This window comes from Varroa jacobsoni, unplaced genomic scaffold (genome assembly GCF_002532875.2).
Source record: "Varroa jacobsoni isolate VJ856 unplaced genomic scaffold, vjacob_1.0 scaffold_66, whole genome shotgun sequence".
Classification (NCBI taxonomy): domain Eukaryota; kingdom Metazoa; phylum Arthropoda; class Arachnida; order Mesostigmata; family Varroidae; genus Varroa; species Varroa jacobsoni.
Window position 1 is genome coordinate 107255 of NW_019212968.1, and position 25794 is coordinate 133048.

The 25794-nt window shown below is 44.6% G+C and overlaps 1 protein-coding gene and 1 long non-coding RNA gene across 3 annotated transcripts in view; one reads left to right on the top strand and one right to left on the bottom strand.

The window, feature by feature from the left end:
- LOC111262131 (uncharacterized) overlaps window positions 1–25794 on the top strand; it is a 129586-nt gene that overhangs the window by 90899 nt on the left and 12893 nt on the right. The window contains exons 28-47 of the mRNA XM_086968985.1: window positions 1995–2203; window positions 3031–3247; window positions 7025–7240; window positions 7532–7873; window positions 8106–8255; window positions 9245–9694; window positions 9894–10025; window positions 10256–10407; window positions 10530–10704; window positions 11066–11146; window positions 11662–11859; window positions 12141–12331; window positions 12659–12779; window positions 12986–13231; window positions 13526–13732; window positions 13968–14054; window positions 15909–16025; window positions 18072–18277; window positions 19460–24731; window positions 25560–25622. Of these exons, the coding sequence (XP_086825111.1) occupies window positions 1995–2203; window positions 3031–3247; window positions 7025–7240; window positions 7532–7873; window positions 8106–8255; window positions 9245–9694; window positions 9894–10025; window positions 10256–10407; window positions 10530–10704; window positions 11066–11146; window positions 11662–11859; window positions 12141–12331; window positions 12659–12779; window positions 12986–13231; window positions 13526–13732; window positions 13968–14054; window positions 15909–16025; window positions 18072–18277; window positions 19460–24731; window positions 25560–25622 (8832 nt within the window). The remainder of the gene's footprint in view (window positions 1–1994; window positions 2204–3030; window positions 3248–7024; window positions 7241–7531; window positions 7874–8105; window positions 8256–9244; window positions 9695–9893; window positions 10026–10255; window positions 10408–10529; window positions 10705–11065; window positions 11147–11661; window positions 11860–12140; window positions 12332–12658; window positions 12780–12985; window positions 13232–13525; window positions 13733–13967; window positions 14055–15908; window positions 16026–18071; window positions 18278–19459; window positions 24732–25559; window positions 25623–25794) is intronic.
- On the bottom strand, window positions 2320–5603 carry LOC111262137 (uncharacterized). Of its 2 annotated transcripts, XR_002681414.2 has the most exons (6): window positions 5469–5603; window positions 5156–5294; window positions 4554–4677; window positions 4127–4210; window positions 3488–3601; window positions 2320–3202 (listed from the first exon to the last, which is right to left on the bottom strand). It is a non-coding gene; the product is annotated as an uncharacterized LOC111262137 (long non-coding RNA). The 2 variants fall into 2 exon arrangements; XR_015311790.1 differs by lacking the exons at window positions 2320–3202; window positions 3488–3601 and adding an exon at window positions 3615–3713.

Genomic DNA, 25794 nt, shown 5'->3' on the forward strand with positions numbered 1-25794 from the left:
AGTCAATCAGCCGGGCAAGCTACTGATTGTCCGACTATGGTTTCCTGCGACGATTGGTTGATTGATATGGCTGTTTGTGTTGTTTTCGAAAATTTTCGAAACTTTTTCGCCGCCTGCATTATTGCGTGGTAACCTCCGATTCTTCAGTCAATCAAATGATGATGTAAAGATTATTGAATAATAGAAATTTCACAGTGAGATCCGATTTTGAAGACAACTACAGATTTGACAGTTATGGAAGGTCTGAGTGAAACAAAAGACGCCGACTTTAAATAGACATTGGTTAGGACCAAACGAACGTAATCCGGCACTATTAACTAACTGATATATAGCAATGTTCCAATGGAGCGTTTTTGGCCTGCTTTCTTAGTGTGGACAAGAATCTCTCGCTAGTGTAAAATCGAAAGGGGCATTTTGCCTTTTATTGCCGAGCTGATAGAGAATATTAAAATAATTCTCAAAACAATTGCGCTCTTATGCCTGCAAGCATGAATGAATACGACCGTTTTTCATTGTCGTCGATAAATACGCGCTCTTCTGCAGATGCTAGACTTTTAAAATAAAATTCAGGTAATTTTTTTGGCTTGGCTTGTATCAAATTGTAAAATATTAAATGATAGCGATCCAATATGTTCCAGATGGAACGCCTCTGTCTATGACTTGAATTTTCGTCACAATGTTAATCCGAGTCAGCACGGTCTTGGCTTGCTCCAGATAAGATGACTGAATCATTCGACAGTATAGTGAATCTGTAAAAAGAATGTAGAAAGAGGAGCTGGAATTGAGCTGGACGAATTGCTTATCCCTCGTCTAGTTTGGCTCTCGTATTATGTCAACGGATCCCGGTATCATCCGGTATAGCGTCATTAGAATACGAAACCGCGACTAGTACACTCAAAGCCGTCTACGAAATCAGGCCAGGACTGAGGACAACGAGAATTAGATTGGAAGCAGGACTGACAACGGTTGATGAATAAACCGCCTGCCAATCTTCCCAGCTGCGATTCCAATCTATACATCGGTGACATAGCGTCTGAAGGCAACACGAGACATAACTTAAAAATCCACAAGCGTAAAATCTAAACTTAGCGCATCCGTTGTGCGCATATGTAGGAACGCACTGATATTGAAAAGCTATCGAATTTTATCTGTTTTCATCACACGTATGTTACTGTATATAAAATAACGTAGTTCTTTTTTGCCTAGAAGCTACAAGTGGCATTACATCGCCGCAATGTACATTTGTTTTTCTTGTCGTTTGCTATAATGGGTCTTTTCCAAGTTCGGGTAATTTGTCCAGTCAAGAAACATTTACGTTCTTTCCAGGTTCTAGCCCTAAACGCTACTAACAGAGACACTAGTGCACGACTACGTCAACCGACTAGATTGAAGACAGCCACCTTGATTAATTTCTATGAGCTTAGACCGAAGGATCTACACATGCATGCTTGGCAAACTAATAAAAATAATTATTCACTGTCTTCTGCATCTTTTGATGATGACTCTTAAAAGACCCATCGCTCAGCCATCTTCCCAAAGGACTAATCTGGGCTTAGACAGCTTGTTTGGGGTGAGACTGACTTAGTAGACATAAAAGACATCGTAGTTTTACGATGTCTTTTAGCAACGAATTCTAAAGGAAATCATTTGGCCGAATCAGTGTACATGTTCCCGCCGCGTCGCATACGTATAATCTGCAGCATGAAGCATTTCCAGTCTTCGCGTACCACAACAGTAGAAAAGACCTGTTCCGGCTTACATATGAGGGTTCTGTAACTGGCACCGCCTATAGTGAAGGCTATATACATATATATTTAAGGCTAGATAATGATACACCTTCATCGAACGTGGTTCAAGACAATCTAACGATGTCAATGTACAAACAACGGTCCTCAAGCACACATAGAAGAAAAATGCACGTAGAGTCATCGCTTCGACATCTAAAGACGAAATCTATAAGCATACTGTCTACGACGATTTTCTGTAATGAATAGATCCTTGCGACTGGATGCAGTGTGGTCAGTTTGCGATCTGTGCCGTGGACGCCCGTGGCCAGCCAACGTGTTCCTGTAAAGCGGGTTGTTCCGGTGATCCGTATACAGGGTGCGCGGATGTGAATGAGTGCACAGCGAACCTGCCATTGGATCCAAATGGACCTTGCGGCTCCGGCGCTACATGCATCAATCTCGTCGGAAGCTACAAGGTACTTTCATTCAAGTAGCCATTTTTTAAGATTATCTTTTCCAATTTAGTATTTGGACGGACTAAAACGTGTTCACACGGGATGAGCGGTGCGGAGCATGAGCACTACAAACTGTGTTGGTAATATGAAAATTGTTTATTGCAGATCATATATTATTTGGCATTGCCTTATTGACGCCAGTCGGTCCTTTACATATGACACATCTCAAGCGTATAGCGTCGTTTCACTGATGATATCGAACGCCATTTCTTTCTTTCTTTAACCTTCACACGATATGGACGGGTGGGAGGAAACAATTAGATATCGATTACTTTATTTTGTGTTTTTACTCAAACTCCCCCAATGACGCCATGCGCCAAATCTCTTCCAGAATAAACATTTTCCATTTCGATACACCCTCTCGGCGGACACTCAACCGCTATATTTAGGAACGTCTACTTAAAGCTCTTTCAGTCAAAAGGGCATAAACTATTCATATCTCGTGGATTTTGCTAAATTCACACAGATGAGTATCGCGGGTTTTTAGGGTGTACGATAGCATAAATCTGCTTGCACACCATTTCTATTCTACGCCATAAGGTAATATCATAACCATAACAGGCCCTTGACACTTACAGCCTCACATAGCTGATCAAATAGCGACATTTTGTCAATCGAATGACTCACTATTGAGCGCCATGTTGACAATGGTAGATTTGTAGTAGTTGCGCATATCGCGGAAATGAAATTTAACGGTGAGGAGAGAATCGACACGACTCCACTGTTCCGCTTCGCTGAAGCCACTGAAGGATGCGTATTTCAATAAACTTATTTGATGTTCTGCGCAGTGTGAGTGTCCGCCTGGAACTCAGGGCAACCCAGCAATCGGTTGTGAAGGTCGGAGTGGTGACTGTCGCTCGGATGCCGATTGCCCTGCGACGGCTGTGTGTGACGTTAAAGGGGGCGTGTGCTACGATCCTTGCCTCATCTTCCATTGTGGGCCGAACTCCAGCTGTGAACCTGAGGGACATAAGGCAACTTGTTGGTGCTTACCTGGATTCGAAGGTAAGCTGCTGTATTGTTAGAGGTAATTGGTATCGTTATTAATGAGAGCTATTTTAGCGGACGGTTTCAGCGCAATTTTGAAATGTGAAATTTGTAAGTGTGATTTTAATTGAACTTTGACTGGGCAGTTACTTTCGCCGAGAGCCATGTACAGAATAAATAGCGAAGATAAGCCGATTCCTCCGAAAGTAATAACTGCAATGTTTCTGAATTCTCAATCGTTGGAAAAGTTCGACTTACTGTTAGAATCCATAGGCACACATCCGTACGTATAGTTGAAGTAGGTACACTTGAACTACCGTATGTTTTTGCGAAGAGAGGTCACGCCCCATACATGAGTCTGCTGAAGCAACTCTATATATATATATAGGGATTCATGTACAAAATTCAATTGTCAGTAAGTATAATTGCGTTTCCATCCAAATAAACAGAAGAACACTCGGATAGGAAAGTTCCTGCAAGATGTCTTCCAGACGCAAATCCAACAAGTGGTTAACTATTGAACCTAGCTAACAAAACCAGAGTATTGCTTTGCAAAATTTGGATCAATTTATAGGCACTAGCCATTGAAGCAAATTACGTTACGACCTGTGTAATAGAGCCACCCTTGGGCATGCCGTACATTTGTCCCGATTTAGATATAAGGCACAAAAAGGGCGCATCCTTTTTTTATTGGCGTCCCTTTTCTATCTTTTTCTTTTAAGCTGAACTGAACAGAAATTCATCGCTGCATGCAGCTGCTTAAAAATTAGTTAACAATAACATTCACGGCGGCAACAAGGGCAGTCATAGAGACTCCCAATATACGTGGCGCATTCTAGATAGTTGGACTTGAGTAAGTACTGAATTTTCATGGCTTCGTGCAGGGAGTCCACTTACCCAGTTGCGTATAGAGTGCGTGCAGTAGGTACGGGGAGTAAACGTTCAGAATCAAGAAGTTCCCTGTTTATAGGGGATGAGTACCTAAGGGAAATATTCAACATCAATAAGGGCAACATTAATAAATGGACAGTCACAGAAGTAATAATAATGGCGCGTACAGTGATGCGAAGATTTGATTAAGCTGATGTTTTCGGCAAAGAACTTTGTTGACAGCTGAAAAACATGGATTTTGCCAAAACTACATGAAACTAGCAACTATACTATCATTTATGATCTACCGCATTTTTCTCTTCATTTAGCTAAACCGGCGTTATGGTCGTTGAGCAGAGCTCATAAGCGTACGTTGGGAGACCTATATCTGCACGCTTCACCGTTCGATGAGAGCATGTCTGACTAATTAGATACAAATTAATATGCGTCTTACCTTGGATTGTTATTTTTATAGAGTTTTTTTTTGAAAGTGGCGGCTCCTTTAAGGTTTGTCGAACGTTTTTTAGTTAAGGTCGTGATTCAAGCCGGCGCTTTATCCGTGTGATAGCTGCCTAGTTCTATGGATAAGAAGAAGATTTAGTACCAACAATCGGCCATTACAATATGCATTTAGCTTAGGCAATTAACAGCTCAGTTAAATGATGAAAAGAAGAACTGGGAAACTCAATTTCGCAATAGTCTGCGACGATCATTAATCTTCCTGTTCTGATTAGGTGCCACCTCGTCTTCGGCAAGCATTTTACAAATCCCATACGGAACGAAGTGGCCTCAAAGCAACGTTGTTACGCAGTCGCCTACTTTTGGCATTAAAAGAATTGATATTTTTTATATCGTAGAGTGCGCACTACGTCCAAATAATAATAATAATATCACAATAGCTGGGCAGTTCCGTTGCTGGTCCGATCACAAATTGGCTCAAAGCAAACATGCTGTTCACGGTGGTTTGCATCTTAGCGCTGGAAGTCAGCAGGCGAACATACAAATCGGCTGCATAATATGTCAACTAATTATCCAGTCAAAAACATCCTCTCCTACCTTTCCGCAGACTCCCTTCCTCCGTACTCCGCTCAGCATTTCTGTTTCTGCCTTTGTATTTTCGCCCCTCCCGTTCATCGCTTGCCTCTTTCTGTCGATCGGTGGTTTGTTCATTGTCAACAGTATACAGACGTGCACCCTGCAAATAGAGGCAATAACAATTTCGTAATAATATCGACAACGACGACCTTGTCAATAACACAATAGGAAACTAACATTGCAAAAACAGCGCTAATCCGAGTCACGAAAATGAGGCAGCAAAACTATAATATGTAGATCGCCCTCTTTACAAATAAAATATAGGCCAACTTACTGGGGTTTCAAAAACGATTTTCGAAACGCACGCGTAGATTGCGAATAGATAGATAGGCTGGCTTGTTTTGCTGATCATTTAGCTTAAAAGCAAACATAATTGAGATACCTTGTCAAAGCTGCTGTAGCGACAGTCGGCCTGTCTGCCAGTAGGTTCGTGGGGCAGTGGAGAGACCTTAATCCCGTTTGATTGCGTCACTATAAGGAAATGGAAGGAGCGGGGTCAAAGGCTCGCCCATGTCCGTGTGTGGGTAGAGCTGTATCCACCGTAGCCATTGCGAGTACGGCCCACACTAATTTCAGTTAAAAAAATCTGACAAGACCTCTAGTGTTTCAAAGGGTTCGAAAAGGAAAACAGAAGAAAACCAGTTTCCGACGAAAATATTTGTTTGAAATATAATATTATAATATATATATATAAATATAAAAATAATATATTCGGTTTGCCACGTTGCGCCATCATCTTTTCTAGACCCAGTACACTGTTCATTGCATGGGGACGCCAGGGCACGTCAAGCTAAAAAGTTGACCATAGTTTACCACCGCAAATGAGGTCACCTTCGAGCCTAAATTATTTATACGAATTAGAATTACATAACAGCACATGAAATAGCTTGACCTATAACTACTACCAGTCAACCATCCAATAAGCCAACAAGATCTTGTAGCTTTCAATTCAAAATTAGTCTGGGTCTTTTTCGAATTTCGAACCGCGCTTTGCTTTTGCTTACGTCAACTTCTATCGTACAACCTCGGCTCCATTCAACCCATAAATCCAGCTTTCAGAGGTTCCTAAGTGGGGCCTGTGTGCTTCGCCAGTCAGTTCGCGTAGGGAAATTTCACCTGTTGTGCTAGCCCACGTTATTATTCAGGTAAAAGGGCCAGCTCAATGACATGCAGTCATTGATCAATAGGGTTTCAATAGTCCTTTGAATGCTATGCATGACTCAGTAGTTTCAATGACTGCTTGGCTCGTCTGCCGTAGTAATTTCAGTAAGGCAAATTATGCATAGAGAACTCAAAGCCACGAGAAATCGATCACTTGTAGCCTACTTGAGGACAATTTGCCAATGGGAAGACAACGCTATTGACAATTCGCTAGAAGACACGCCACGAAGAGACAACAAAAAAATTGCAACGGAATTCATCGAAATACAAAAAGCTTTCGTTTTTAATGGGCCTGCATCTTGTAATGAGCCGCAATATTTAGCGCTGAACCCAATACTTTCAAATCTAACGTGAGAAGGACACGTTTTTTTTGAAAAGCTTTTCCTTCGTCAATATTGACGTAAAGATAATGCTTGTTTGTTTACTAGCAAGGCTCTCAAAGTCTTTGGTTGACCTGGCTTTTCTGACTGAAGAGTTCAGCTGTATGTAATATGTTTTATTTCAGATTTGAGTTTAGCTAAAAGGTGACTGACCGTTCTTACTGGCAAAGGGCATTGTGTCGAGTTTCACAAGAGCTCTTTGAGAGGCTATAGACAATTTCGAAGAACGCAGGTAGGAAAAGTGGAAAACAATCAACTGTGCCTATAACATTATTGCTCATTACTTTAGGCGATCCATACAACCAGGAATCCGGCTGTCGTTCCCCGTGCGTTGATGTTTGGTGTGGCGTCAACGCTCAGTGCATTGTCAACTCGAGAAACAAGGGCGTTTGCAAGTGTCTGCCGGGATATAGGGGCAACCCGTGGGAGGGCGGAGAGTGCACACCTGACACCGAATGCGGCGCGGGGAAACTCTGTCCCCATCCTGGACAAGAATGCCATGATGGTATAGTAGACTACATACAATAGAGAAGTTTTTTTTTTGTTGTTGTTGTTGTTACTCCAGTTGCCCATTTTTGCATTCTGGCAACATTGAACAAATAACCCTCTCAAGAAAATTCAACGTCTCGTTATAGAAGATATCTGTTGTTAGCAGCCAGGTGTTTAGCGATCGCATACCTGATCGATTTATCATCATTTAATTGTGCGGAGTATCAAAACGTTTTGCACATATGTCAGTATTTAGTAGCCGAATTAGGGCAAATAGCTTCTATAAACAGTATTATCGTCCATGAAGGTTGGTGCGTCGACCGTTGTGAGAATGTCCGTTGTGGCCTCAATGCTCGCTGTGACCGCGCCAATGGACTTTGCTCGTGTCTACCATATTTCATTGGCAACTCCGAGGTAATGTGTGTCCCACCCGTGTTGCCGCCAATCTGCTCGCCCCGATGTGGAGCCGGAGCTCACTGCGTCTATGGTGTACCGAATTACTGTGTTTGCAACCCCACTCTCTCAGGAAATCCTTATTCTGGGTGCTCGGAGACTACTACGAAGCGCTGCTCGTCACGATTTTGCGGCACAAACGCAATTTGCTCAGAACTCGGTGTCCTTGACTGCAGGTGCCCCGCTGGACTGCAAGGTAAGGGGAGTAAGAGGTAAAGACTGAACAGTAGTTATAACTCGCGCAACTGCCAAGCTCATAACTCAACGGAGAAGCTACAGGCCAAGCATATAGAGCCTAACGGCATCCTCAAGGCAACGTCAGTGGTGACAAGTCAAGTATGTCAAAGCATTTTTATAAGTTTTCCAGCAGTGCTATTCTGATTAATGTATAGACACTTCGTTGCCGTCCCTCTAATCTTAACACTCAGGTAACCCATACACGGCTTGCACCGATGTCAATGAGTGCCTTGGCGGATCCGTTAGCGTGTGCGGCACAGGAGCGAAGTGCGTGAACACGTTTGGTTCTTTCAAATGCGTTTGTCCAGCTGGATACATTGGAAATCCGTTATTTGCGTGCAGTAAGTTCATGCGCTGTCACATTATAAATAATCAACACTGCATGTTCGAACTAACACGATGATAACTAACGAGTAACTTCGACATTCTTTCGTGACCTGGTGTGTTCCTATTTCGTCAAAACGACAGTTAGCTCCCAGAGTTTTATAACATCAGTTGACATGACTAATTTTGCAGAAATTTTTTAAGCTCCATATTGGCAAAACACAAATATTAGACTGAAATATTTCTCGTATTGTTATTATTGTGATGCAGACGAAAAATCGCCGGTCGGATTAAACTGATCGAGTCTGCTATTTTTTAAACTCTTTTTTTGTTACAAATAAGGAGCATGGCAGCAACAACGTTGCTCAATAATGAACGATTCTGGTGCTTCCGCTAGCGCGCAACCAGCCAGAAAACTGTCAATGTGACAAGGTATGCGCTTGTTCCGCGTAATTTAGATATAAAGCTTATACGCGTGGTCGGGGTGTTTCGGATTTGGCAAATTATAAAAGGGTGTCATAAAAGTTCTCTGCCGCTCGCGCCCATGTACATGCCGAATTTGTTCCCTTGGCCCATCAGCAAATTCGATAAGGAGTGCTATCGGGTAACCGCCGTCCAGTGATGCCCACGAGCGTGCGCGCTTCCGCTATTCAAAGTGGTCGGTCTCCGGGTGTGGCGTGGCGATCGACACCGCTAACACCGTTGCAACGATTATCTCGTCTAATATTCGATCTTGCATTGGCTGACCGTTAGTTCTGTAGCTTCGTAATTAGGACGTGTCGTTGATGCAAGCCAATTTTAAACTTTGTCGCCTATCCCTGTCCGGTCAAACCAAGATCACAGTATTAGTCTTGCGCCGTATGCGTAGTGCGTATACGTGCGAAGGCGTCTAGGGAAACGCTCTCTGCAACAGTTACAAATGGCTACTTGTCATAATAGCAGTACATCGAATCTAATATTTAGTAGTAGAAGTAGTAACAATAATAAGATATTATTTATTCATCAGCTGCAATAGTCGCCTCTCCTCCTGGCATTGGGGGCGTCCCCGGTTTGCCCATCGGCGGTGTTTCTGGTCCGTCGTCGCCGCCACTGCCGCCGCCTACCGGCCAACGACCGCCAGTTCAACCATCAACAATTGACCAAACGCCACTGCCGCCGATTCCGCCACTGCAAGGACGTCCGTCGTTACCTTCACCACCTTCGATTCCGCAACTGCCACAATTGCCTTCACCGCCTTTACCACAGCTTCCATCGATACCAGCGTTACCTGGATTTCTTCCAGGCAGCGGTCCCCGTGGAGGTGGAGCATCTCCAACGGGACCTCCTGCGGCAGCAGCACCACCCGTGGCTCAGACGCCCACTACAGAGACGCTCGCACAGGGAGCGCCTATCGATGACTGCGAATCGCATGATCAGTGCGGCCACAACGAGCTTTGTGTTCGTCGACGATGCATCCGTTAGTATTCGTAACGTGAAATGGTAACAACAGTTAGGTACCTCTTTATCTGTAATTGGTCTATCTATCAATATTGTCAATGAGGACACGCAAGGGTCATAGCTGATTTATAGGTGAACAGAATGAAAACTACGTGATATGTGTGCATATCTAACTGTTTATCTAAAATGTACCTAATAAGAGAATACTTCGATCGCAGGTCCATGCGACAGTCGCCAGTGTGGCCAGAATGCATACTGTATAGTTGAAGATGACCATGCCCTGTGCAAGTGTGAAAGCGGCTTCATCGGGCGATCCGAGGATCAACAACTCAGATGCTCTCCAGCCAAAGGTGAATGTCAGCTGCCATGAAAGCAGGAAATGTTAAAGATGCGAAAATTATGATCTGCTAGCACATCAGGAAAAAAAAAAGAAACGTCAATTTTTTTTTAGATTACAATCTAGACTGAGCGAGTTAAATAATCAAATGAATAGAAAACCAGGGTGAAAAGTTAGCTAAACATCTCTCTTTGACATTGTTAATGATCATCATAATATTTGCTATTATATGAATTGATGCAGCAGCCATCTGTGCGGATGTGCAATGCGGTCCAAATGCTGCGTGCGAGGAACATCAAAAGCGGCCAGTATGTACGTGCAAGTCTGGTTTTGGTGGAGACGCAAACGATCTTATTCGGGGTTGTGCCGCCAAGGCCCAGGATGAATGCCATCAGGTATATATACTCATTAAAGTATCAGTACAAATCCACGATTCGATCTGATAAGGATTAGCCTTCGAAGGAATTCATCAGTTAATTGAATTGATTTTAATCGAAATGAAATGGACTTGTTGCAGGACCCAGATTGTCGTGAGGACCACGAATGTAAACTGGGTCCAAAAGGTGTTAAACAATGCCGCGATGTCTGTGAAGACAAACTTTGCGGACCAAATGCCAATTGTCTTGGTGAAGTTCATAAGGCTATTTGTGAGTGTCTTCCTGGCTTCGTTTTTGACGGAACCGGATGTCATGGTAAGTTCATTTTCATAAAGAATTTTTATTTTTCTATTTTAATTTTTTTTTTTTTATTTGTTTAACTAAACGATTGTGTTCAGAATCTCTAGTTTGCGACGGAACTGGGCGGACAAATATCGCGCCAGGTATTAATCTAATGACCTATGAGTGCTACTATAACACTACTGCCCAGCACACCAGTCAGATTTTTAATTTTTTCAACACTGTATTCTATAGTGAAGATAAACCTTCTACAAATCGCTTAGAATCAATGTTGGTCTACAAATATATACTCTTGCATATTGGTAGGAAAAAGGTTCTTACCGACAAATAAGCTGGTAGTTATGATCAGTGACCATACGATTATGTTGGTTACCAGTTCCAGATGACTGTCAGGTAAATGGAGACTGTCTTATCCACGAAGTCTGCAAGCACCAGTCCGAAGGCAACAAATGCGTCGGTCAGTGACTTTGTTATCTTGTGTTGATATAATATTGATCACAACAAAAACCTAGTCGATCAAAAAAAAAGAACGAAGAAAAGTGAGGCGTTACGTTGTTTGTTGGATGCCTCACATGTAGAAGCGAATCGCTCATGTGGTCCATCCGTGTGGACCCCATTTACCTCTCCAATGGATAGAGTTGCCCCGTTGCGCGCTATTACTTAGGCTCACTTACAATGCATTTTCCCCATGACGCGCTCAGTGCTACACATCGTCATTGTGTAACTCACTGACGTCACGCTGAGACTCACCGACTGAAATAAAACCTGATAGAAGCCTAAGTGATAAACTGTACTAGCTAAAAGACACGGCGACATCATGAATGTCAGACATATAACACAATCATCTATATATAAAATTGTCCATATATTTACTATTTCCTTGTTTAATATCATCAACTCCAAAATTTCAGAGAAGTTTAGGGTGCTAACTCGGCTTCTGCGTCTTTCCGTACGATTGTTTTTTTTACGTAGACGTATGCCTATCGCAGCAGTGCGCGCCAAACGCTCGCTGTCAAGCTGTGAATCACCGTGCCACATGCGTCTGTCGAGATGCATTCTTTGGCAATCCTAACGACGCAGGCCGAGGCTGTCAACCAATCCTAGATGACTTCGGCTGCCTTCACGACGCAGACTGTTCTGAAGCTGAACGCTGTCTCCCCAACGCTCAAGGTGAGAAACTACCTAACACCATTTCGAAGCATGAACAGTCTCGTGCAGCAAACGATGTTTATATATCCTCATCGTAAATGGCATTTGACACACGCGAAACATTAGAATGTGGCACCTGCAAATGCTTATGGATGGAAATACTTATAAAAATTTACGGTGTTTTTATCATCTTATGTAACGGTCATGACACGACTATTACTCAATTTTAGTATTGTATATTATTCGACGGTTCGATATTGTCTTCAATGCTGCGTTTTTTACCGTATGAATGCTTCCATTAGGCGTACGTGCGTGCGTGAGCACGTGTGCGAAAACACGCTGCGGCCCACATGCACTTTGCATCGGCCGAGAGCACCGACCCGAATGTGTCTGTCGAGAAGGATTTGCCGGAAATCCCGCCGACTTTTCCATTGGCTGTCAAGAAATTCGACTAGACACGTGCAACACAAATGCCGACTGCCTTCCATTTCAGGTAAGTTCGTTGTTTCATAATAAATCGCACAGGTGAAACGTGTTTGTGATCTTTCGTACTTTTTGTTTTGTGTTCTGAGTTTTACGTCCGACACCGCTACCTGTTCTATCAGACGAATGGTCGTTAAATAATTATATTGTTTACCTTCGAAGGAGCAGCAAAAACAAAGTCCTCGCGAAGTTCAAATTTTCCTGTGTAACACTCGCACTTCCTTCCTGTAAAAGCTGCTGGTAATTAATATGCAACGAGTGCGCTATAAAGATAAATATTGCTCGCGTTTCGTTACGCGTTCTGAACTTATGTTCCTGGAAATTAACCAAATTTCAGGCGTGTAAGGCCACACCAGTGGGCGTTCGCTGCTGTGTCGATGTCTGCCTCGACCGTCGTTGTGGACCGAATTCCAATTGTTTTGCCGAGGCGCATCAGGCCAACTGCGAATGTCTTCCAGGTAAGAAACGTTTTGAAAAATTTAAAGCGTTGTTCTTTTATTTTCGTTATATGCAATCATTCATGGCTTACTTTCGCATAATTCTATACCTGTACTTTCAATGTCCTTGGTTTATGGAAGCTATAAAACATAATCGCAGTATATCAAGGAAACAATACACGCGTTATCTGTAAATTTAATACCACACCTACATTCACTTCGATCAGGATTTGCGGGCAACCCAGCAGATCAGATTAGAGGCTGTCAACGACATCTTTGTGAGAATGACGGAAACTGTGGAGAGGCAGATACTTGCGCCCTAACCAGAGTCGGCATCCGAAACTGTACTGATGTCTGCTTGGACAAACGCTGCGGGCCTAACTCCGATTGTGTTGGCATCGGCCATCGCGCGTCGTGTGTTTGCCGACCCGGCTTCGAGGGAATCGCCGACGATATACGTGAAGGATGCCTCCGTAAGTACTCATGTTGCACGTATTATACGATGCCTAGTAGCCTCTTTTAAAGCATCTATTTTAGACGATGCCCATAATAATGGTAGTTATCCGTATCAACTATCCACTAAAGTAAATTTTGATTGATTGTCTCTGAACTCTCAGGGGGAGTAGAAAGGTCGCAACACAAATGACCTCCTGCGTGTTTAGCTTTTGTGTCGTGGGCAATGCAGTGCCTGTGAATCTTGCTCTCAATTACTTAGAATTCTTGTTCTGTTTTCCTCTAATCTAATGCTTTCCTCTAATGGAATCTAGCCTCTCCTAAATGCCGCACCAACAGCGATTGTCAGGGAGATGAAATCTGTGCGGTGGACGCATCGGGAGTACGGGCTTGTCTTATCGGTTGCGCAACCGTCCTCTGTGGCCACAACACCCATTGCCGAACTGAAAATCATATTACCGAGTGTCGGTGCCATGACAACTTCGTCGGTGATCCATACAACCGTGATACCGGATGCACACGTAAGGGTTACATTGCGTTTTCTGTGCTGAATTGCTTCACACGACTTCATTTAGTCTAAAGTCCGTAAAAATGCGACGGTATGTTGGTGCCTCGATCGTTGAGTCAGTAACGAAACAAATCAAGCATTCAGCAAGGCACATATAAAGACCAGGCGAAATTCTTTGACATGTACATTTTTCTCTTACTTTGTTGTTTCTATTGTATGAATGGTTGTACATTCGCGGATGAATACAGCTCTTCCAGAACGGTGTTACACTGATCATGACTGTCCGTCGATCGCAACCTGTAAACGGGGGCCTGACGGAAAAAAGGACTGTTTCGGTATGATGCTTGTTTTCTTTGCTATTTTCTGCTTTGCCATATTTGTGTTAGAATACCTCATTTAATATTCTTTCCTGAACTATATTCTTAGTTTAAGCTTTCTTCTTATACACTAAACTATTGTTAGTGATTAGTCGTTATTGGTGTCCTAAGGAATATTACCTGTTACCGTGAATAATGTTCGAAGTTTGCATCAGGAAATCATCGATCAAGGTGTAGGTGTACTCGAATCTTATTTCATACGAAGCGACGGCTGTGTGTGCACGTTGACATGATATTACCTGACAATAATACCATTCGCTCAGGTCGAGCAAATTGCTATACTATATGTGGGTGTTTGTGTGTGCGTACGTGCTCGTGCAGTGTGTAGTGCACGCGGGTGTGCAGGTAAGTATCAAAACTGGACAGTGGCTGGCCGTATGCCGAAATAGCTTCGCCGAACGTTTAAGTGGGTCGAGGCTGTCATCTGTTCGGCTTCATACTGTTGTTTATTGATGCTGCAGACTAAAGGAGCTCGATTCTTCGGTGAAAAGAGAAGAGAAGGGGCAGCCCATGGCAAGCGCCGAGCGGCAGAGCCAACAACGGCAAATAATGCACAGTCTCAACACCTCCTGTGTAGTACAACACGTGTAACAGGTTTCCTGTTTCAAGGGGGCCCGAATCAGTTTACTCCCTCCAGCCTGCGTTCTGCCGCTTTTGATCTAGTTGCTTTAGATGGATGGATTATGAAGATATGTATCAAGAGCGAATGCTTTCAAACAAGTCAATAAGACTAGTATGTTCAAAAATTGGTTTAGAGAAACGAGACCGGAATTTGTACAATATCCTAATAAGAAAAAGATGGTATAGAGGCCACTTACCCTCTTATGTTAGCCATATTTTTTCAATCAAATTTCAATGGTACAAACAGCCGAAACTCAGAAGTCAAACAAATCATTGCAAAATTGCCGTTGTGTCGGCAGAGACCGTATTATTACACCAGATCTTAGTAAATTGAGTACCTGTTGGGCTAAAATAAAAATAATGCGATAGACTCGTCGACACACCCAAAACTCCCCTAGCGTCAACGGAGTAAATAATTACTGGTAGTCATGGGAGTTTAAGCACGTCTATAATAATCGTACCGCACGAGCGTATAGCACGAGTACAAAGCTTTTTCGTCTAAATATCACTATTCGTATCGCCAACGACTACCGCTGCTGCTACTACTTGTAATGTAGGTCTGCAGCTGCCACTACTCGGTACGATGAATTGTTTGTTCTTTCCAATGGCAGTGGCTATCGTTGTCCGAATGGTCAGATTATTATGCTTTCTTTCCGTCATCTTACTGAACGAATTTCCATAGGCGCGGTGTAGTTTTTTGTATGCGGTAGATGTTTCGTTGCCCTACAAGATAATCCGTCTGCAATGAGAGTAATACGTTTAGTCAATAAATTGTAGCACTACGACGATAGATGGAGCAAGTGGTACCTTAGGGGGCCAGTTTGCTTTCTAGGAAAATGCATTTTTTCGAGCTTATGCTTGTATTACTCTGATTGGAAAAATTGTAACCGTTTTGTATACACACAAGCAATATCGTACGTTGTGCTCGCGCCAAGTGTCAATTGCCATTCAACAATTGCGAGAGGCCAAATAAGTGGTAATTGCGATTTTGTGCGTACCGTAAGGTTTCAAGTAAACTGCGTAGTCCATCTCTATTAGTTGGTTTTTGTATATTTCTAGCAAAAAACGGACTGACGAAGACAAAGGGTATCCTTAGTTGCTAGGTTTAATGTAAGCCTTCACTACTTTCGCTTAAAAGATGAGTTAAAGTTTCACTTTTTCATTCTGTTGTCATTTGGCATCATCTTTCAGATGCTTGTGACGGCTACCGTTGTGCCGAAGAAGCTGTTTGTACTACAATCGACCACCGACCCACATGCGAATGTCGACCTGGGCTGGTCGGGGACCCATTCGTTCGAGGATGCAGAAGTAAGTACAGTATCACTCAGTCGGTGTTTTAATCAAACAACAGCGGAAACAATGAAATTCTATGTCGGTATATTAAAAACGTAATCTAAGCAGTACGCTCATTCATTTGAGACTAACGTGTATGTCGAAGCCACGTAAAGCTTGATATTTCCACAAATAAAAATTGGATTATGGACATGTAATTTGCTATTAAACAAAAATCAGATTACGTATATGTAATTTGCCATCCGACTTAGGTATCGGCGGCACCAGCCATGATCGTAGATACAAAAATTCGTAATTAGATTAAAAGCCACCTGATGAGTACCACTATTGAGTGTTCCTTTTCGTCCTCGCCGAGTCGAATGGATAATTGTATATGCCATGACAGGCTATGTGTGAGCAGAATAATGTACGGGATACTGATGAACTGGACTCAGCGGTAGCTAATTGAATCTGAGAAAGAAGAACCCCCCCTTTTTGCGTTCTCAGATCTACCTGTAACTGTCATAGTTGTATTCGACCCCCAGACGGATATGTGAGGCGCAACCTTAGAAGAACTTATTGGTCATCTATGCAAGTTACCAGTTACGCCAATTTAGATTTCATATGTGTTAGTGATCACTCCTGCCTACGAGAAAAGTGACTCAGAGGTGCCAAGAAACGCAGTCTAAACGTGATTGAAGGGTTCAAGGCTACATGATTGTATCTTCCATGTTTTTGTTGCTGAGTATGTGCTTTCTATAGGAATAGCTTGGCATTCAACCGATTTTCTTTTTTCCTATTAATTTCCATTTGACGACCGCAGTTGAGGTTCTAACGTTTTAAGTTTCCTCCCCATTTGAGTTCGATTTACTTGGTGTGCCTGACACCTGGCAGGCAACGAATGAGCCGATACGACCTTCCGCTGCAAGATAATCAGTCATTGCTAATCAGAGTATTTCTCCCGCCCGAAATAAGACATTTTCTGTGAAACACCAACGAAAGCTTCGACATAGGAACAGCTCTTCAGACAACAAGCAAAACAAATAGAATTCCAACATTTGGCCATTATATGGCCAGTGTAGTATCTATTTAGCAAGAAAATGGGCCCATGAGACTGATTTTTGTCTAGCCGAACCCAGTACTCTTTTAGTATGATCTCTTGATACATTTTTCTCTAATCTCAATACAGTTTTTTTTATTCTACTTCATTAACATACGCCTTTTTTTTTACTTAGTATTGCGTTTTACCCTTGCCCAATGGCCAAACAGCTTGTTGTTTCTACTTCACTCACAGATACGTAGTTCATTTGAAAACCTATTGCGTCCTAGTCTCGCTAGTTTTCTACGAGCACCGAATATAGTCGACAACGGTAATTGCACTGGCTGGGTGAATCATAATCTCTTGATCCAGGCGTGGGATGATGAATAGATATGAAACAGTTTGATATTAAGATTTAACAGTACAATAGCATTCGCCTATCAAGGAGGTGAGAGGGAAGGCGGTGGGGTAGGAGGGGGTCGAAGAAGCAATTACGAGCGATTTCCAAATGGGAGGGTAGTAAATATTGAATGCCATGTAAGTACTATCATCAAAGAAATGATTAGGAAAATTGTGAAATAAAAAATACAGCTACAAACGTTAGTGCCTTTAATAATATGAATTGAAGTAAAGCACAGGTTGAACGCTTCAGTAAGAGCATTCAATGTTGCCCTCAACCGCTTAATCATCGCGCATCTTCCCGGTTTGTCTGGGACAACTAGTTAGCCGTAACATGGGAATATAACTTACTAAGCTAGAAAATGGCTGCAGGTCTGTTTGGTCGTCTTATTACGATAGAAAAAATTGAACACTGTTTTCCGTTGGAAAACTTTAGTTAGAGTATATGTGGATTTGTGTGAGTCGTAATAATAGACATGGCGTGAGACGGTATGTGCAACGGTAAAAGCCAGCCCAGCAGCTACTCGTAGGATTGCAGTATTCAGCTGCTTGGTTTTACACTAGCAATAACTGTGTGCGGTGTCTTCAATAGAAAAACGGGGCTGTTTCTAAGCCATCTTTGAATTATGGCATTGACCTTTCAGTTCCAGACGAGTGCGAACGCGACACGGATTGTGCCGATGATCTGATTTGTCGTCCAGACCTTACGGGTTGCCGAAAGTGCGTTCCCATTTGCGTGTACGAAAAATGTGGCCCACATGCAATCTGCGTGGGTATTCGTCATAAGGCTCACTGCAGTTGCGAGCCTGGATTTGAGGGTGATCCCTATAACCCCACTGTTGGCTGTAAGGTATAATGACACTAAGCAGGAACAAAGACCAAAACTCAATATAAAAACAACTCCGAAATCCGATCTGATCTGCAAAATTGTCGTTCCGGTTTACTTTGTGTAATGACTACATTGTGCTCTCTCTATGCATTCAACTCTGTGGACTTTCTACCCGATATTTGTGAAAGCGTATAGAAAAAATTCAAAATTTAATGTAACCAAAATCCATTATTGCCCCGCATTAATAAACGTAAACACGTATACGATAACGAATCTGTCCGTCGCACATAGTCGCTGTAGTGTTGATGATGGGTGGATTTAAAATGCCCAGTACCTAGAACTACTGGGAGTTGAAATGCACCTGTAAATAAAATGGGCACATCTGGAAAAAAATTAGGGCCTTAGCTGATACTCATACCATACAGAATAGTAGCAAACATTTTTTTGTGCATTTTAACAATGTTCTAGCTGTCAATGTACACCTGTCTATATAGTATTTCTAGAACTGTATCTAAACAAAAAAAGAAGTGTCATTTCTCACGGTTGGAGTTATTGAGTATCATCACCATCCAATACAATCGTAGCTTTCATCCCGTATCTGAACCGCTCGCTAGTCGTTCGGTAATCTACAAATAACCTCTTAGTAGTACGTCAAGGGACATTGATAGGTGCAAAGCTCAAATATGCTACATACATTTAACGTACGCATAATTTTAACGGAATTAAAACGAGCCAAGATTTCTTGCAGTGCTACAAATCGACCCAAAGTCATGAGCTAGCTGATTGTTAGAGCTCATCTGAGCGACTCGATCGGAGATTGATATTCATTTTCCCAATAGCCACTAATTTCTATCAAAGATCACAGTTACATAAAACATGGTTTCTCGATTTTTTAAGCTCTTCTAAATCTAAAATCTACCAATAGGCTTGCTTCGTGGAAGTGTCGAGTCTTTGAGAAACTGCATGAAAACTGGCAACAATGTAAACTGTCGATTTCGGCTTAAACTCTAAAAAAGAGGCATTGTTCTTTTGTCATGACGAGTTTGTTATTCGTGACGGTTTCGGTTTTGTCCGAGTTTTTCTCGACTTAAGCGCTTTTATATATACATATAGCTCCCAATTTATGCATATATATATATATCAATTTGATAAGATGTATGATTGTTGCACGATTCTAATAGGTACTTGTGTTACAATCTTTAGATCCTAGCACCAGTTATTGAGGGCTGCCAACTGGACGACGATTGTACCCAAAGTGAGATTTGTGTCCGTGGCCACAAGTGCGTTCCTGCATGTGATCGCCGTCAGTGCGGGCCTAACGCTGTCTGCCATGCATTCAACCACCGTGCCCAATGCGCCTGCCTTGAAGGGTTTAAAGGAGATCCCGACAACCCTATAAATGGTTGTCGTCGCAAGGACGAATGCACAGCCGATGAAGACTGTTACGCGAAGCACGACGTCTGCCGTGCGGACAACACCGGTGAACGTCGCTGTGTGCACGCTTGCAGATACAACAAGTGCGGCTTTAATACGCGCTGCGTCGCCGGGGAGCACAACTATCATTGCGAGTGCGTCGAAGGCCACGTCCGCGATCCGGGTAATCTGTTTGCGTGTGTTCCACGTGCTATCGACGAATGCAGGAACCACACCATGTGCCCGAGCACCGCCCAGTGCATTCCTAATTCACTCGGGGTGTTTCGGTGTGCAGAGGTGTGTATCAGCTTCAGCTGTACACCTGATGCCGACTGCATTCCTCTTAACCACATGGGACGCTGCCGATGTCGTGAAGGTTTCACTGGAGACCCGAACAGTCGCGAGGGATGCCGAACGATTCCCGAACCAGAGTGCATCGCCCATTCGGACTGTTCTCTACCTACCCAAGTGTGCCAATTTGACGAGCATTATGGCGAACGACGATGTCAGGACGGATGTCGCTTTGTGAAATGTGGACCACGAGCCATCTGTGTAGTTGACAATCATCTTCCAAAGTGTGCCTGTCCTCACGGAAACTATATCGGTGACCCCTACGATCAACGTGACGGCTGCCGCCAGGTCGAGTGTCTCAAAGACGAGGACTGCCATCCAAAGAAAGCTTGCTTCCCTAACTTCTACTGCGAGGATCCATGCGTCGATGGATGCGGAATAAACGCTGCCTGCGTAGCACAAAACCATCAACGCATCTGCCATTGTCGACCCGGCTACACTGGTGACCCACTCGTCCGTTGCGAAGAAATTCACTTCTGCGACTCGAACCCATGTCACTTATCCGGGAAGTGCGTTGACACACCCGGCGGCTATGAATGCGTTTGCCAAAACGGCTTTATTGGCGACCCATATCGCCAGGGTTGCCGACACCCGAACTCATGTCCAAACGGCAACGGTGACTGCCCTGGACATTTGGCCTGCTTCCCCGACCATAAAGGATCCCCCATGTGTCAAAACCCATGTGACCACTTCTCTTGCGGACCGAACACACAGTGCCGCCCAGATAACAAACACGGTGCCGTTTGTGAATGCCTCTCCCACTTTCGGGGCGATCCGGCTGCCGGCTGTGTGCGTGAGTCTTTCGGATGTCTACACGATGCTGACTGCGCAGGAGGATACGTCTGTTTGGATGCTCAATGTCGATTGGCTTGTAGTCGAGAGAATGATTGCGCTGTCGGTGAGAAATGTGTCGGCTCCCGTTGCGTGCATATGTGCTATTCGAACAATGACTGTCCTCCTAAGGAGGCCTGCCTATCTAACGGATACTGCCAGATTGGATGTCGCACGAACGCCGACTGTCCCTCGGAAGAGACTTGTAGCCAGAACCGTTGCCAAAACCCGTGCCTTATCAGAGGTCTATGCGGACCTAATGCCATCTGTACCGTGCGAAACCATGAGGCATACTGTTCATGTGCTGATGGTTTAGTCGGCAACCCTACCCCACAAATTGGTTGCACACGAGCTGTGCTCACTTGCACAGGACGCGGAAGAGGTGACTGTCCTAGCGGCTTGTCTTGCTTCGAGAATCGCTGTCGAGCTACTTGCAGTGGTTGTATCGTTGGCGAAGCCTGTGTTAGGGACTTCTGTATGTCGTCGTGCGCGGGTGACAGTGAATGTCCCGCGGGAGAACTTTGTATCCATGGTCACTGCCAGTTTGGCTGCCGAACAGACAACGACTGCCAAGTACATCAGGTCTGCTCACTTAACACTTGTCATTGTAAACCAGGATTTAAGGAAACGCCATATGGGTGTGAAGATATCAACGAATGCATCGTGGACCATCCTTGTCATAAGAGTGCCATTTGCCATAACACCCTCGGCAGTTTTCTCTGTAAATGTCCGGAAGGCTTCATCGGAGATGGTTTTACTGGATGTTCAAACCCTGGCGAATGCCCACGGGGCGACGTCGATTGTCCTCAACACGCTGCCTGCGACCGATCGGGTATAACGCGTTGCATCGATCCCTGCGCTAACAACCCATGCGGTCCTTATGCTATTTGCAGTGTCCTCAACCACCGTCGGCAGTGTCACTGCCCTAAAACAGGCCTGTTCACTGGCGACCCTTACGACAAAAATCGAGGATGTATTGCTGTGGATTGCCTTGCTGACACTGACTGCCACCTGTCCGAACATTGCGTGAACTTCGTTTGTCAAAGTCCCTGCGATAATGTCAATTGTGGTCCCCACGGTACCTGCGTCGTTCGAAATCGTCAGTCTTCTTGCGAATGTGATCGCGGCTACGAGAACAAAGGCTTGCTGCATTGTGTCGATGTGGATGAATGCGCAGGACATCCCTGCCATTACACCGCTTTATGCGACAATACTTCAGGAGGCTACACCTGCCGTTGTCCCGCTCACCTGGTCGGAGATCCGTTTGCAAAGCCTGGTCAGCCCGGCTGTCACGATCCGAATATTTGTTTTAACGGAAACAGCGACTGCCCGTCGACGTCCGCCTGTCTTGACGTCAAGGGTACGCCCTACTGTAAAGACCCCTGTGAAGTTTCAAACCCTTGCGGCAGTAATTCGAAATGTACCTGCATTAACCATCAGCCGGTGTGCAGTTGTGCACCAGGTTTTACGGGTAACCCTAAAGTGCGCTGTGAGGTCGTTGAATGCATTGCTGATGGCGACTGCCGTGACTCGGAGATCTGCGCGCTTAACAAGTGTGTAGATGCCTGCCGTAGCAATGGAAACTGTGGTATAAATACGATCTGCGAATCGAAGCTGCACAGCGCGCTATGTCGTTGCAAGGACGGTTTCCGCGGAAATCCTAGCAGTGGCTGTATTAAGAACATTCCGTGTGACTACGATGACAACTGTCCGATCGGTGAATTCTGCTATCGAGGCTTATGCCGACTTTACTGTAAAGCGAACCGTGAGTGTGGCAGCAATGAGATCTGCGAGGACGGCCGTTGCCGTGAAGTGTGCCGCGCAAACAGCGATTGTCCCGAAGGCTTTCGTTGCGTGCTCGGCAACTGCGAACCTGCTGACCGCTGCTTCCACGATGGCGAATGCGGTGAGCAACGAATTTGCCGCTCTTCGCATCGTGGTTATGACGCTTGTATTGATCCGTGCGAGACCACCCTGTGCGGACGGAATGCGGTCTGCATCCCTAACAAGCACAGCGCCATCTGCAAATGCCTCGAGGGCTACGTTGGAGACCCGCTCGACGGTCGGGTTGGGTGCAAAAAGGCTGAATGTTTCCACCACGAAGATTGTCGCGATGATCAAATTTGTCACGAGAACAAATGTATCGACCTCTGCGTGATTCGCCAAGGTTGTGGGCCAAATGCGCACTGTATCTCTAAGCATCATTCCGCTACATGTACCTGTCGGGAAGGCTATGAAGGTGATCCGGTTATCGGCTGTGTGCTTATTGACTTCTGTCGCAAAAGCAACCCCTGCCATCGAACGGCCCTGTGCCGAAACCGATTCGGTGGCGCTCAATGCGAATGTCCACCGGACCGACACATTGGCAATCCCAATGGTCCACCCGGTTGTCGACACCCGAACGAGTGTCCTAACGGTGATGTTGACTGCCCACCGACTGCCGCTTGCATTCATGACGGCTCAGTCCCAATGTGCAAGTCACCCTGCAGTATTGTGGGCACCTGTGGACCGGACGCCATTTGTCGGGTTGACAATCACAAAGCTAGCTGCTACTGCCCGCACGGATTCACTGGCCAACCTTACGATCGTGCAACGGGATGTGTACGAATCCCACCATTTTGTGACGATGATACCTCATGTCCTGCTCCCCTGGTCTGCGAGAAGCGCCGCTGTCGACCGCCTTGTTCTGGAAAGGACGATTGTGCCACCCGGGAAATTTGTGTTCATGGTCACTGTATCCAAGGCTGTCTTGAGGACCACGACTGTCTCGACAAGGAGATTTGTCTGGAAAAGAACTGCGTAGTCGGTTGCCGAGCTGATTCAGACTGCCGTTACGATGAAACATGTATTTTGAACCAGTGCAAAAACCCCTGTGCTAACCCAACTGCCTGCGGAACGAACGCTGAATGCCAAACAATTCAGCACCGTGTCCAGTGTACTTGTCCGCCACGGTTCACCGGTGACGCATTGGTATCGTGCGTCCGAGTTTCGGTCGCTTGCCGTACCGCAGTTGAGTGCGGCGATCAATACAGTTGCGTGGCGACCCGCTGCCGCGTTGATTGCTCTACTGACGCCGACTGTGCATTTGGCGAACGTTGTTTTTCTAACAGTTGCTATATCCTTTGTCGATCAGACTCTGAGTGTCACGATGGCGAAATCTGCGTCGGTAACCGTTGTCAGCTGGGTTGTCGTTCCAACGAGCAGTGCCCTGATCATTTGGCCTGCGTCAGCAACCAGTGCCGTGACCCGTGCGAAGGCCAGGCGACATGCGGACCTAATGCCGAATGTCGCGTCGCCAATCATCGACCGGTTTGTTCCTGTCCTTCGCACTTCGTTGGCAGGCCACATGCCAATGTGGCCTGTGTGCGTCGTGCTATCATCTGTAGCGCATCGCAAACTTGTGAACCTGGCAGTGTTTGCTTCCTAGGCTATTGTCGGTTAACGTGCAGTACGAACCAGGATTGCGCTCTAAACGAACGTTGCGTTGACAATCGTTGCCACGTCCAGTGTCACCGTGACAAGGAATGCTTTGACTGGGAGATTTGTGAACATAACTTCTGCAAAGTTGGGTGTCGCGCCGACACCGATTGTCCTTCGCATCTGGCCTGCATTAAGAATCAATGCACTGATCCTTGTGCTAGCCCAGCGGCCTGTGGTACTAACGCTGTTTGCGTCGTCCATAACCACCGGCCACAGTGTTCGTGCCCCGCCGGACTTCGAGGTGAAGCCGAAATTGAGTGCGTACGAACAGCTGTAGACTGCCGCACAAACGACGAATGCGGAGTCGGCCAACGTTGTGAGTCTACCATCTGCCGCGTCAGCTGCTCGAGTGATAACGAATGCTTCGATAACGAACGTTGCGTCGAACGATACTGCAGCTGTAAGTACTTGTTTAATAACTAACGTAACAGAGTAATAAGTTCGTATCTCCTTTAGGATACAGCGTGTCCTTACACATTTCCGATTGGATGTTTGGTAACCCGAATTATTACTGCAGTACAAAAGCCAAGTTATTATAAAAATAAATAACTCCTTTGACATTCTAAGGAATAATTCTTTATTTTCTTGTGTATTTGATTCGATGGTCAGGCGGCCGATGAAAATTACATACAATTTCACCTTGATGTCGAAAACAAACTGCAAGGACGCCCAATTATCGCAATATTTACTTAGCGTCAGAGTTATTAGGTGGTGTCCTTTGTCCCTGTGTTTGTGTCGGGCTTGTTAGCCACTAGTCTGTAGTACTACGTAGTAAGCAATACGACTGCTTCACTGCCCTAAAACCATCCGGGCGTGCTGATATATTTACTTTCTTCTTCTGATGATAATGCGAACACCCACTAGTCTGATAATTGCTTACATAGCGATGACTATCATTGATTACCTTAGGGTCGTACTGATTTCACCATCTTCCCTCTTGATCTTCTACGAATATCAGCAGTGAAAAATCTCTTATCGACGAACGCTGTATATCAACATACTTTTACGGGAGCACATCTTCCGAATTGCGAGTATCTCTAATGATATTCGAGTACTACGCCATATAACTGGACTACTCTACACTACATATTGGTATTTGGGTCTATATGCATGATGAACTATATAGCTTATTTTGGGTGTTTAACAGTATTGATGGGTTAATAGCTAATATGTAATGATGTGTGGAGCACAAGTGCAAAATAATCATATCTATTTAATGTAACTTCAGTGATCTGTACTGCGGATACCGTTTGTCCAAAGAATCACATCTGCGAGAAAGGACTCTGCTTCCGTAAGTGTTTTAGTCATATGTAGGGAAATATCTATTAGTCTATGCTGCCATATCAAAAATAGTGCCTGATTTCTGATGATCTGATCGTTTTGGACCTGCTTGAAGTACAGATCCAATGTACAGCCAACAGCAGCTAACAGTCATAGAGTTGTATGTATGTTCTATTTGGCGC